A 12,369-nucleotide genomic window follows, 5' to 3' on the forward strand; every position below is an offset into this window, starting at 1 on the left:
TGAACCCACGTATTTGATTGGAAGTTTGTGCCTAAAGTCAATTATTGCATTTTGAATAAGCTCTGCTCAATCCACTTGAATTTATTTTTCTATTTTCTTCCACGCATATTTCAACACATACCCTAGAATAATCTAACGCTGTCCAACTATATGGTTTTATAACTCCATAATTTTGTTTGCAAAACATTTTTTGTTTGTTTCTTACTTTTTGGGAAAATGACACAAATGATCATTGAATTGTGGCTCAATATGTAATGTGGTCCCTGAACTTTAGCACAATATGTTATGTGGTTCATGAACTTTCAATTTATTCAATGTGATTTCTGAACTTTTGGTACATGTTTAATTTAATCCCTACGCTATACAAAAATGTTCAAACTTGTCCCTAATCTTGAATTAATGGTATGATAATATTGAACATTTCATATAGTTCATGGATTACATTGAATACGTACCAATAGTCCGAGGACCACATAGGACAAATTCAAAGGTCAGGGACCATATTGAACATTAAGCTAAAGTTCAGAACTACAATTAAAATTTCATTAACCACATTACATATTGGACATGTACATCGAATATTCCATATAGTTGAAGGACTATATTGAATACGTACCAAAAGTCCAAGAACCACATCGAGCAAATTCAAATTTCAGGAACCAACATTGAACATCATGCTAAAGTTCAGAATCACATTTTAAATTTCAGAAACCGCGTTACATATTCGGCCAAAATTCATGGACTGCTTGTATCACTATCCCGTACTTTATAGCTCGATCTCACGCTATAAAATTTTTCCGTCCTCACCTATGAGGAAAAAAAAAAAGAGGAAAAAAAAATTCATGGAAGAAACATTATCCGAGAAAAATAAAACATAAAGAAAAAGAGAGAGACCTTGTGTGTGTAATTTCGGATTCAATTGTTCAGATCGGGGGCGAGAGAATCCAACAATACGAGGGGGGAAGGGAAGAGGTCAAAGGGCGATCCTTTTCTTGTCCCCCCCCTTACGCGTGGATTCGTGTGTGTCGAACTGTTCGGAAAAAAAAAAAACAACAAACTTCCCCCCCTCGTATTTTGGTCTTCGTGGAACCTAGTGCCTGCCCAAACTCACCTTCTCGATCTCCCCTTATCTCTCTCTCTCTCTCTCTCTCTGTTCTCTTCTTCTTGTTTCACCTTTCCGGATCACCACATGACCAGTTCCTGAACTTCTCCTCCTCAACAAACCCACCTCCCTTTCTCTCTCTCTCCCTCTCTCTCTCTCTCTCCCTCTCTCTCTCCACGTACCGTTCTTGGTGCGTTCTCTTGCCGTTTGCCAAGGTGGTGCCTCGTCGTGGGTGTCCTTCTTGATCGTTTCTTGATTGTTGGTATCTTTGCCTTTCTGGGATTCCCTCTTTCGATCCTCGGGTCCGTCTGCTGTGCCTTTACATTCTCATCTCATCTTCGTCCTGATCTTTTATCGGGCTTCTGTCCTTTCCTGTCTCTCCTCCCGCGGATTCTCCCCCTGGCTGGCATAGCCTTGGCTTGCTCTTGGCGTTTCCTTTAAGCTCGAGAATCTTTGTCTCCCCAGTTCAAAGGCATCGTCAGGCGCGTGACGGAGGGTGCCGGGTCGTGCCCACGGGGAAAAAAATTTGGTGTTTCTTGTTGCGGTTGATGAGCTGAATTGATGTCCTTGGCCGTTGGAGCGACCTCGAGTTCCGCAACCATGGGACATGAGCGTGATGAGAAGAAGAGCAATGAGAGCGGAGAGAAAGCCGACGTCGGTGCGGACGACAGAGCAAAGACGCCCAAGATTGAAGAGAATGCTGATGGGGAACCCGAGGGGAAGATTCACAGATCGGCAAGCGAGAGCTCCATTTGTGCCACTGAGGATGAGGAAGATGATGAAGGGAGGAAGATTGAGTTGGGTCCTCAGTACACTCTCAAAGAACAATTTGAGAAGGATAAGGTTTGACAATCTGCATTCTCCATTTCTATATTGCCCCTTTTTATTTGAATTGTGGGATGCTCTGCATTCTTTGTCGGTATGATTATTTCGGTCTTTCGGATTTCCTTTATCTTGTGTGTAGGATGATGAGAGCTTGAGGAGATGGAAGGAACAGCTCCTGGGAAGTGTGGATATGAATTCTGTTGGAGGTAATTCCTGAGGCAGCTTTCTTTTGTTTAACGTTCAAATTCTCATCTATGCCACATAATTAGCCCAATTTCTCTTAGTTTTTTTGGTTCTCTTCTCTACTTCTTCCCAAAAATTTCCCCTTTCCTAGTCCCCCATTTACGAAATAGTTTTGTCCCTCATATTGATGCTTCTGTGGTCTTTGTGCATCTTGAATGGTTTCCACAGTGCAGTAATTTGCCCGTTTTCTATTCGCGGTTAAACTTTAATATTAAATCTTGAGATTCAAGTTTCTGCAATTTGTTCTTAGGTTTCCCCCCATCAAGTTCAATTGCTTCATGCACATTTGTGTGCGCAATGCGCTAAAAATAAAGCTGCTTTTTCCTCTCTTGTATGCAATGTAGAAACTCTGGAACCGGATGTCAAGATCCTGAACCTTGCAATTGTATCTCCTGGGAGATCTGACATAGTCCTTTCGGTTCCGGAGAATGGAAAGCCGAAAGGCTTGTGGTTTACGTTGAAAGAAGGTAGTCGCTATAGCCTCAAATTCACATTTCAGGTCACCAACAACATTGTCTCCGGTCTCAAGTACACTAATACTGTATGGAAGACCGGTGTCAGAGGTAATTACGCTTTTCCAATTTCCATTGCCCTCTTTTTCTTTTTAATACTCGAAACCGTTCTCTTTAAATAGATTTCTTTCTTTCTGTCTTGTTTTTGCAGTGGACAGCACAAAGGAGATGCTTGGAACATTCAGTCCACAGTCAGAGCCTTACACACATGAGATGCCCGAAGAGACAACACCGTCTGGAATTTTCGCTAGAGGATCATACTCGGCTCGGAGCAAGGTTAGTTTGGCCTGATAAGTGTGCTCTGGCCTTTCTTTTCTCCCTTTGATGCCTCACTGCAAAAGGAATAATCAGCCATTATGTAGAGGCTTTATTTAGGTATTTGTCACTCGATCCTCATTTTCAAAACATGTGGATGCATTTTAGTTGTTGCTTCTGAAATGTGGGGACCCTACGAAATCTTTCATGGTAGAGTCTTCAGCAAAAACTTGCACTAATCCAGATTGTATAAGAACTGAACTTTACTTCAGCAGGTAGAGAATTTGAAAACTTCCCTATATTTTTGTCGCTTTCCTTCTGGATTTGGACGGATTGTCTGGTCAAGTTAGTGTAAATAATATAAGCAGATGATGGTGTTGCGCCATCTGCTTTTGCATAATAAGCAGCATCGAATTTCAAATGTGTGGGCCTCCTTGTCTTTTTTTAAAATTTTCTGATTTGAAATCTGATAAAGTTTTATCTTTGTTTTCCTTGTCAACTTTCCTCTTTCTTTCCTCTCCAGTTTGTTGACGATGACAACAAGTGCTACTTGGAGATCAACTACACCTTCGATATCCGGAAAGATTGGTAGTTAGAAGAAGAGTTTTTGTTCTCTCCAGCTTTATTTGCACCGATGTTGCTTGTGTTTCGAGTTTGAGACTGGTAAAATTCAGTTTGTGTAATCTATTTCTGGTTGTAGGATGTGTCACTTTAAGCAATAAAGGGAGGATTTGCATCGGAAAGGCGGTTCAAACGAGTAGAATTTAGAACCTGCACATCATTTTGTAGTAGTTCTTTTGTGAAAAAATTGAGTCGGGTTCATCTGAATGTTCTTCTATCTCTCCTCCGTTCTCCTAATCGCATTACGTGCTGGACTATAGTTTTCTCAATTTGCAAACTCGAGCCAGACAGTTGATTCTTTATGCGAGTGAAGGAAGAAGCGGTGCACAAATTAGACATCTCCCATCTTGTTTTCTTCAACTTTGAAGCTGCAAAATTATCTCTCAATTCACTTGGGGTGAGACCCCTCTAGCGTTTTGTACATCATAATCATTCGGTTAGTCTTTTAAGGTGGTCCTCTTCCCACTGCTTCTCTTTTTCTTTTCCTAATGATGACTCGGCCTGGCATTATCATGTTCATTATGAATAGTTGAGAATGAGATGTTGATGGGGATGAGAATTGCTTTTGCCCACCCAATTTAGTTGGGGGGATGTATTATTCTTCAGCATGCAAATACTGCAAATCACCCAGACAAATCATTGAAAAATCAGAAACAGAAGGCTTTTGTTGAGCTTATGAGAACTTTAGAGAGCTCTGTTTGCATGGGATCTAGACTCTGCAACTCTCGGATGAACTTATGAGAACTTTAGAGAGCCCATTTCGGAATTATGGCAAGTTAGCCCTTTGACATTTAAATTTTGCAATCTGCCCTTGACTTTTTGAAAATGACGTTGACTCCGGCCAAAATTTTTCTCACGTATCTAATCACATGTGATTAGTTATGGAAGGTAAATTGGTCATATATCAGTTACATATGTTAAAAAATATGTATGGACTACTCAAAAATATATTCAGATATATCAATGTGCATTTAGCGTTGACTCTAGTCAAATTCTCGTCGGAACTTTAGTCACATGTTCTCGCATATAAAATATTTTTAAAATATTCTTTTACTATTTTAAGGTGTATACTTCTATAATAAATTTACCCTCTCTAATTAGTCACACGGTCGAAACTCCAAACAAAATTTGGCCGGAGTCAATGCCATGGGACATGGTGCAATTAGATTATAATTCCGGGGGTAAATTACAAAAATTCATGAGGCAATTTGCAACAATGCGAAAAACTTGGGGGGTAAAATGTGATTTGCAGTGGCAGGAGGGACTATAAATTCACTCAAAGCAATCATGCGCATAAGCATATGCTTTTTCATGAGTATGCAGAGCCAAACAAAGCAAAACAAAAGTACCCTATTGCTTGTTCCTGGCTCCACTTCCCAAAATAAAATCCCATTTGACGAGGAAAGAAAGGTAGATTCCATGCAAAAAAAGTCAACAATTTTGGACCCATGGTTGGTGCACTGTCAAGTTTTTGTCCGATGAACTGCTTTCGAATGATGATCCTACTGTTGTGGCGCGATTGCGGCTTCGCGCTTCAAGAAGTATCGGGTTTCAGGTTTGATGAAGCGGAGCTCCTTTCACAGCCTCGAGCCTAGACCTGGATGGTGTGATGTATCCTGGAATTGGAGATTACAGACAAGTCAATCTGGTAGATGAAAACTGGTTCAGATGGCATAAATTTTGCTATCAAGTGGGATTAGAACAAAGAATTGCTTTAAAGCCTTGACTCATCAGAGGTAAAATGCTTTTCCTATCTCTCATATTCCGCAAAGCACCACCTAAGTGTTTTTGAGTAGCTTAAGCAACTTATCATTGTAACTGGTCATAGAAGCCATGTGGGCCTTGCTAAAGAAGAATGGCAGTATGCTTATTAAACATGGTAACTGAGCAGGACCATCTGTTTTACTTAAGGAATAACCAGATATACTGTTGTAAACTAGAAGTTTTCATGTGGCACGATCGACATGAATTTGCGGTCGAGTATGATTGATGCTGTCAATAGATTGTATCTAGCTAAATTCAATGCACGAACAAGGACCAATTCGATAGACAAGGATTAAAAAAACGAGTTTTTCGGCGAACCCGACTTCTTGTGGCAATTGGAGAATATGTATTTTAAATGGAACAAGTCTCTGTTCATTTTCCCTTACTTGAATAAGGGAAGATTTTCCTGTGTCTTTTAAGTGTTTACAAACTCATCCTGCCCATAACCACCAAAGTTATATCACAAACAACTGAAATATACTCAATTAATCAGCTTCCGAGAACTTTCAGAAACTTGACTGCACAGTCCATTTTATCAGTCCATCTGCAGTTGCACATCTTGGATACTTCTTCTCAGGGGGGACATTCATTCCTGGGACTATATAAAGCTTACATGAATGTACAAAGCCTATAGAGCAAAAGTTTGTATTGCTGGCTAAAGGTAAAGGCTCCACTTTCTGAAAGCAATCCAATTTTCAAGAAAAAATCAACACCTTTTCATGGTTGGTGGGAAGTTATGTGTAGTTAAATGCTTGTTTTCAGGAGTTGCTCTCAAAGAATTTAATGAAATGCAAGGTAAATAAACAGCTCTCTTCATTTTTGCCAATTTTCTCCATTGCATGATCTCATTGTTTCTGAAGATTTGTTGCTCCAGTAGCTTAATGATTTGACTGAACTCATAAGTACGCTTATTATGTGATTATAAAGAACAACTATTTGCTTAACTACAGGATATCTATCATTTGAGATATATCACTTGTACGAAAACGGGAGTTTTTTTGAATTGAGATATCCCGCAAAAAGTCTTAGTGCATGAATCTGCTTCGTGTGAGGCCAATAATACATCGGAACCAACATGATCCATAAGTCCTAAATTGTAATGTCTCGTGCTCATAAGAATTAGATTCATGCAGTAACCTTTTGCGGCACAACGTGATGAACTGAGACAAACTTGCATTTGTGTTTGATCATACGTAGTACCAGAACGTGCTCTTATGCCAATGGTAGCTAAAGTAATGGCCAAAGTATAGTTGGAGGCTCTGGATCCATCTCCAACAATCGCATTAACTAATCTGATTATTCTGAGGGAAAGAAAAACTAAGATGGGCTCTATATCATCATGACCTGATTAATGCTGAGCCTTCAAGAATCAATGTTCTTGAACTTTACCTTACTTTGCCCTGAATTGCCCAAATGTGTACAGGGTTTAAGTTGCTTCTGGTGAAGTTCGTTCCTTTCTAATTTCGTACTGTAGACGTGTAACAGTTGATAGTCATAGAAAGAGAAGGAGAAGTGGCAGAAGACGAGTGGCTTGTCTAGATTCAAAGAGGGCAAGAGTGCTTCCTCAATCATCCCCTTCACCACTCGGTACAAGCTTGCCAAAAGTTTGATCACAAGATAACCAAATTATGACGAGGAGATCATGAAGATGGCGATTGAAAGAGAGGAAGTGTTGCTGGGAAGCCCAAGGACTGCCAGTATCATGACACGGCCGATCGCCAGGTGCTTATGGTAGATTAGCAGTGTCACCCGGCTTGAGATGGTGCTATGTTAAACTGTACCAATCAAAGGGCAGATCTGAATGTCGTGAGGATTGACTTGTATAGCTGATTCGCTGTGGCCATAAACATACATCCTCGCAAGTTTCTACAGGAAGTTATGTCATGCAAACCCGCGAAATGTTTCGAACAGACCCCTATCCAGCAAAGTTCATGCCGTGGCTTCTCAAGACTTAGCAATCAGAACTCGGTACTTCAAAGTGAGAGCAGCACTACCAATCATGTGCTTTCTGATATCCCCTATCATTCCAACGGACACATGTTGATGGTTTTACATTGCTTCTGATCGCTATTTGGCATGCGAATTCTACCTTGTCTAGACTCTTATTTGCTTGGAGAAGGGCAAGAGCGAGATGGAGGCCGCGAAAGTACTACGCCCGTGGCACGAAATAAAATTTGTTTCAACCAAAATGTCCATCTTAAGATAGTGGATGTTGAAGCTGAAGCTAATAACACAGTAAATGCTTGCTATTCTGCATTATCACAGGTTGGCCGCGATTCGCAAGAACAAGTTAAGCGTGATTTTTCTCCTTCCTAATTTTGATCTTCACATTTGTCGATAGCACTTTATGGAGAACAACACCATGTTCCTCTCCAAAGAAGTTTGATGCTGAGAGGCTGAGACCACGCTGCTAATTCAAGGACGATATATACCGCGCAACCAAAACCGTGCCAGAAAAAACTTTTACCGTAAAGCGTGTTCGCGGGGATCCTGATGTACCGCATGGTTAATTAATCGGGTCGCATTGATGTTGATCAAACTTAAAGGTACCTCACTAATCTTAAAATGTTCTGCACTAAAATTTCCAGTCAAAAATTTCGAGCTCGACGGAATGTTGGGGGTCAACACTGTTCATGATGGTAAACGTGGTGAAGGGTCATACTGGGCAACTAAGTACAGAGAAAGTCAGATGAAGCCGATGACATTTTCCCTATGCCATCTCTTTTCAATACGCAACAATGACATACAGATTGAATCAATCACAATGAACAGAATAGATTTCTTCTAACCTTTCGAATGAGTTTATATACGTGAGCCGAGGTCGAGTATTCGGCGATCATATTTTCCGGGTGAAATTAATTTTGAGTTTATTGAGTTATCATGAATTCAAAGCTTGATCATGCTCGAGTTTAGTATTGGGCGATTATTATTTCTTTTGGTGAAGTTAACGTCAAAATGTCGAAAGAAAGGTTCATCTGTACCCACGAAAGGGACCAAGTTCAAAGTCAAGGATGACTCTTTTTGGGTTTTGATTGACCTTTGCTAGGAACTACGATTCTGACCAGAATTGCAGGAATATATTGACTTTCCTCGGTCTTATTTCAAATTCATGGCGTACTTGAGTTATAATATTTGAAATTCTCCACCATTTCACGTTCCTGAAATGGGTCCTATCAAATATTTCGCATTTTCTATGATCATCTATTTTCAACTAATTGTTATCTTCTATTTTCTTTATGTATGAATGATAGGAAGAAAGGTATCTATTTTTCTTATTTTACTTTTGGTGCTATTATGTCTGAGATTGATGTTACCATTTACACGTGAACATGTTACCCTATTATCAAGGCACCCGTGTGTTTACGTGTGAAAATTCATTTTATTAATATTTAAAATTGCGGCATCATAATTTGACAAAAAAATTGTAAAAAAGTATAGATTAGTACGGTGTACCTTAAAACGTGCGAAGCTGACGGGTTCTGGGTGGTTTTGAATCAATACAGAGTAAGTTTGAGATTCTAAAAGTTTGGAATCAATGCTTATATGGTAGATTTCAGGGTCCTGCAACTTATGCACCCTAATCTGAGCAGCCGGGTCACGTCGATGTTGATCAAACCTTAAAGTTGCGTCTTGATCTGCCATTTACCATATGGGCCAACAAAATTTCCAGTCAAAAATTTCGAGCTCCACCATCAAAACGCGGGTGTCAACATTGTTCATGATGGTAAAACCTGGTGCAGGGTCAAACAGGGCATCCGAGCACACACAGAAAGTCTGATGGAAAACTGGTATACGTTCATCTTTTAAGACCCTGGTTTTCCTAGGAAAATAACCCTTTGAGCTACATTACATGTTGGTATGACATATTGGACTTTCTTGGTGGGTGCGTGTGGACCGTTGACTTGGGAAGGGGGAAAGTGTCGTTTCCGGCCTTGATTGCCACCGGTTTTCTTGCTTTGTATCTTAAAGAAAAGCGGTGCATTAAGCTGTGGTTTGTGACAACATTGAATTGGCTCCCAGCAGGCCAACCCAAGACCCCTTAAACAAATTAGGAAATGACAAAGAAAAGATCTCGCCGACCATTACGCCGGAATGGAAAAGGAAAGGTTCATCTTTGCCCACGTATGGGTCCAAGTTCCAAACTCAAGGATGATTCTTTTTGAGCTTATATTGACCTTTGTTAGGAACTTAACAAGGGAAAAATTGTTCAATCGTTCACTCGTTCATAAACTCAGGTTCTGTTCATTTTGCGAAAAATATTTTTCTTATTTTTCGGTATTCGGTTCGCTTAGAAAAATGAGTTAACGAAAAACGTTTTCCTAATCGATGGAAAACCTATGCTTAAATTCAAGAAAACGACTTCCTCTTTGAAAAAGTCATAAAATATTTTTCAAAATATGACTAAGTATTGGTGTTTGGATCCGAAACTTTATGTTTAAACACAAGAACCCCAACACTAATTCTTGAGTCTCCAACACCCGAGCCAGGTTTATCAAGGCCGAGCCCGGGTCCACTAAGGTCGGGACTAGGTCTCTAACGCCTGGGCACGAGTTCATCGAGGCTGAACCTGGGTCCATCGAGGCCAGGCACAGGACACCGGTGCCTAGGCCTGAGCCCCAACGCCCTTGCTTGGGTCCATCGAGGCCATGCCCAAACCCTTGGTGCCCGTGCCCTATGCCCTAACATCCAAGCCCGCATCCATAAAGGCTAGGCTTGGGTCCAAAAAGGTCGTGCGCGAGTCCTTGGCGTTTGAGCTTGGATCCTTGTTTAATGAAACATTCGTTCTTAAAAAAATATGTTTTTAAAAAAATCGAATTTTTAATTATTTTTTAAAAAAATCAAAATTTTAATTATTTTTCTTTTTTCTTTTCTGTCTTTTTCTTTTTGCTTCTTCCTCAATCGGTCGCTAGCCACGGCGACGGCCAGTGACTGGCCACAGGCAAGTCTCAAGCTTGCCGACGAGCTTAAGACTCGTCGGAATCAGGTGACTCTCGAGGTCACCAGCGTCGAGCGAGCTATACCTCACTGGATCCGGTCTTGAGCTCGTCGACCTCTAGCGAGCTCGACCTTGCCCAAAGCTCCACCTCGCATGTGGCCGGCGACTGGCAAAAATTGAAGGAAAAAGAAAAGAATAAAATAAAATAAAAAAAATAATTATAATGAGAAAATCAAATTAGATTTTCCATGTCAAACAACGGAAAATATTTTCTAGCTCATTTTCAAGTTTCCGCTAAACACAAAAAAATATTGTCATTTTTCTAAAAAATAACTTCATGGAAAACCAAAAATATTACATTTTCCGCAAAACGAATAGAGTCTTATTATACGGATGCTAATTTAGTTTTAAACTTTTTAATTTTGTCAATTTAGTCATAAATCTTTACGCGAAATACCAATGTTTAGAAGACAAAAACATTAAAATTTCGCGAGAATAATTAGAATTGAATTGGCAAAATTGAAAAGTTTATAACTAAATTAACATCGTGACAAAAGGTTTATAGTATGCCAATGGCCTCTTGAGGATGTCTTCTGCTTTTTCTTCTTCTTCTCTTCTTCACCAGGGCGCTGTCTAGCTCCTGCTCTACCGTTCTAGAGACTACGTGAACGTATTGGTGCAATGACAGATGGTCGCGCTACCACAATAAAATGGAAAACCAACGAAGGCTATTGCATCCAAGACAATGACCCCGACCACTAACTAGGCCCCCCAAAAAGATCACCAATCAAGGCTCTTTCACACCCACTGAAAATACAGAGATGAAACTTTCAATGGGACTTTGGAGCTTTGGGATTTTTTGTTAGTCGAGATTTGTTAGAAACAAGGAATTGGGGAGGCGAATAGAGGCACGGAGAAATTTAAACTCGAGACCTCTAATTATGATACCATGTGAGATTTTATGAAATCACTGTAGACTACTCAAAAAGTTTAAATTTTTTGGTTAGACTTTTTGACGAGATTAATCGCTTTGCCCTCACCACGATTAGCGGGTCCTGTTTTTGTCTCCATGGCACGATGTGTGTGTCCTTAGTTTCTTTTAGTATTAAACCATGGTAAATAATTACTAGTTAGCCTTGATGACCGAGGCAGTTTTACTCAAATAATATTAATATACGGCGAAAGAGATCTATGGGCTATGTTGAGTACGACAAAACTAAATTAAGAAATCGATATATTAAAGGCGCGAATGATAATCATAATATTTTCATGTTTTTTTATTTTTTTGTTTTCAAAAACAGGTTGGAACGAAAATCCATTTGGCAATGCCACTTCATTGTTTTATTTCAGGGGCAAATTTTTAGCCAAGAAATAGATACGGAACATAAATGAGAAGTAGATTTTTTTACTTTTAATGAAAACCTTTCTTATCGCTCGTCCTCGCCACTTGTCTCCTGCCACCGTCGAGAACAAAAATTTAAGAATAACCTATCAAACGAATTTCTATTCTAGGAACAGAAATTTAGTATCATTCTCAAACACTACATTCTGCTCAGAAACTCGTCCAGAGAATAGAAATAGATATTTCTAGCCTGAAATTGGACTGGGAAAGAGAATGATTTTCATTCATGCCCTAAGCAAAATGTTTCACTCCAAGGACATGATAGGAGTCTACCAATACCACACGACTTAACAATATCAATTCCCGTGAATCGGCATTTTTCGAGATCTTAATATCTTCATGTAGTGTGCAACACATGCTGGAAGGTACGGGGGAGCTAGCAGAAAAATATCTTCATGTAGTGTGCAACACATGCTGGAAGGTACGGGGGAGCTAGCAGAAAAATATGGCTCAGCCTCTCTTTTTTTTTTTATAATCCGGACTCCCGTACCAGCCGCACTACAAGGGTCCGACCGGCCAGGTACCAACCGGAGGAAAGCTAATCTGGCCCCACAAACTAGCCTCCATGTAAGTCAAGAGTATGATAAGGCTACGCGGCAGAGGGGACTTGAACTTGGGACCTGGGACCCCAAGTCCTACACCCTTACCAACGCAGCCAACCTCTTGGAGGCAATCACACCCTAATTTCACCCCACATATTACATCAATC

General features: G+C 40.1%; 1 protein-coding gene and 1 long non-coding RNA gene across 2 annotated transcripts; both read left to right on the forward strand.

Moving 5' to 3' along the window:
• The first annotated feature begins 1,122 nt into the window (after positions 1-1,122).
• Positions 1,123-3,680, forward strand: LOC115689300 (rho GDP-dissociation inhibitor 1-like). Its single transcript, XM_030615303.2, has 5 exons — positions 1,123-1,945; positions 2,067-2,133; positions 2,515-2,733; positions 2,834-2,958; positions 3,461-3,680. The coding sequence occupies exons 1-5, from the start codon at positions 1,664-1,666 to the stop codon at positions 3,527-3,529; spliced, it is 762 nt and encodes a 253-aa protein (XP_030471163.1). The 5' UTR covers positions 1,123-1,663; the 3' UTR covers positions 3,530-3,680.
• A 1,129-nt stretch (positions 3,681-4,809) lies between these two features.
• LOC130139375 (uncharacterized) lies at positions 4,810-7,483 on the forward strand. Its single transcript, XR_008817590.1, has 3 exons — positions 4,810-5,294; positions 5,862-6,117; positions 6,808-7,483. It is a non-coding gene; the product is annotated as an uncharacterized LOC130139375 (long non-coding RNA).
• Positions 7,484-12,369: the final 4,886 nt, after the last annotated feature.

The sequence above is a fragment of the Syzygium oleosum genome, unplaced genomic scaffold, assembly GCF_021117445.2.
Source record: "Syzygium oleosum isolate NSW1041296 unplaced genomic scaffold, Sole_v2.1 Sole_v2.11, whole genome shotgun sequence".
NCBI classification, from domain to species: domain Eukaryota; kingdom Viridiplantae; phylum Streptophyta; class Magnoliopsida; order Myrtales; family Myrtaceae; genus Syzygium; species Syzygium oleosum.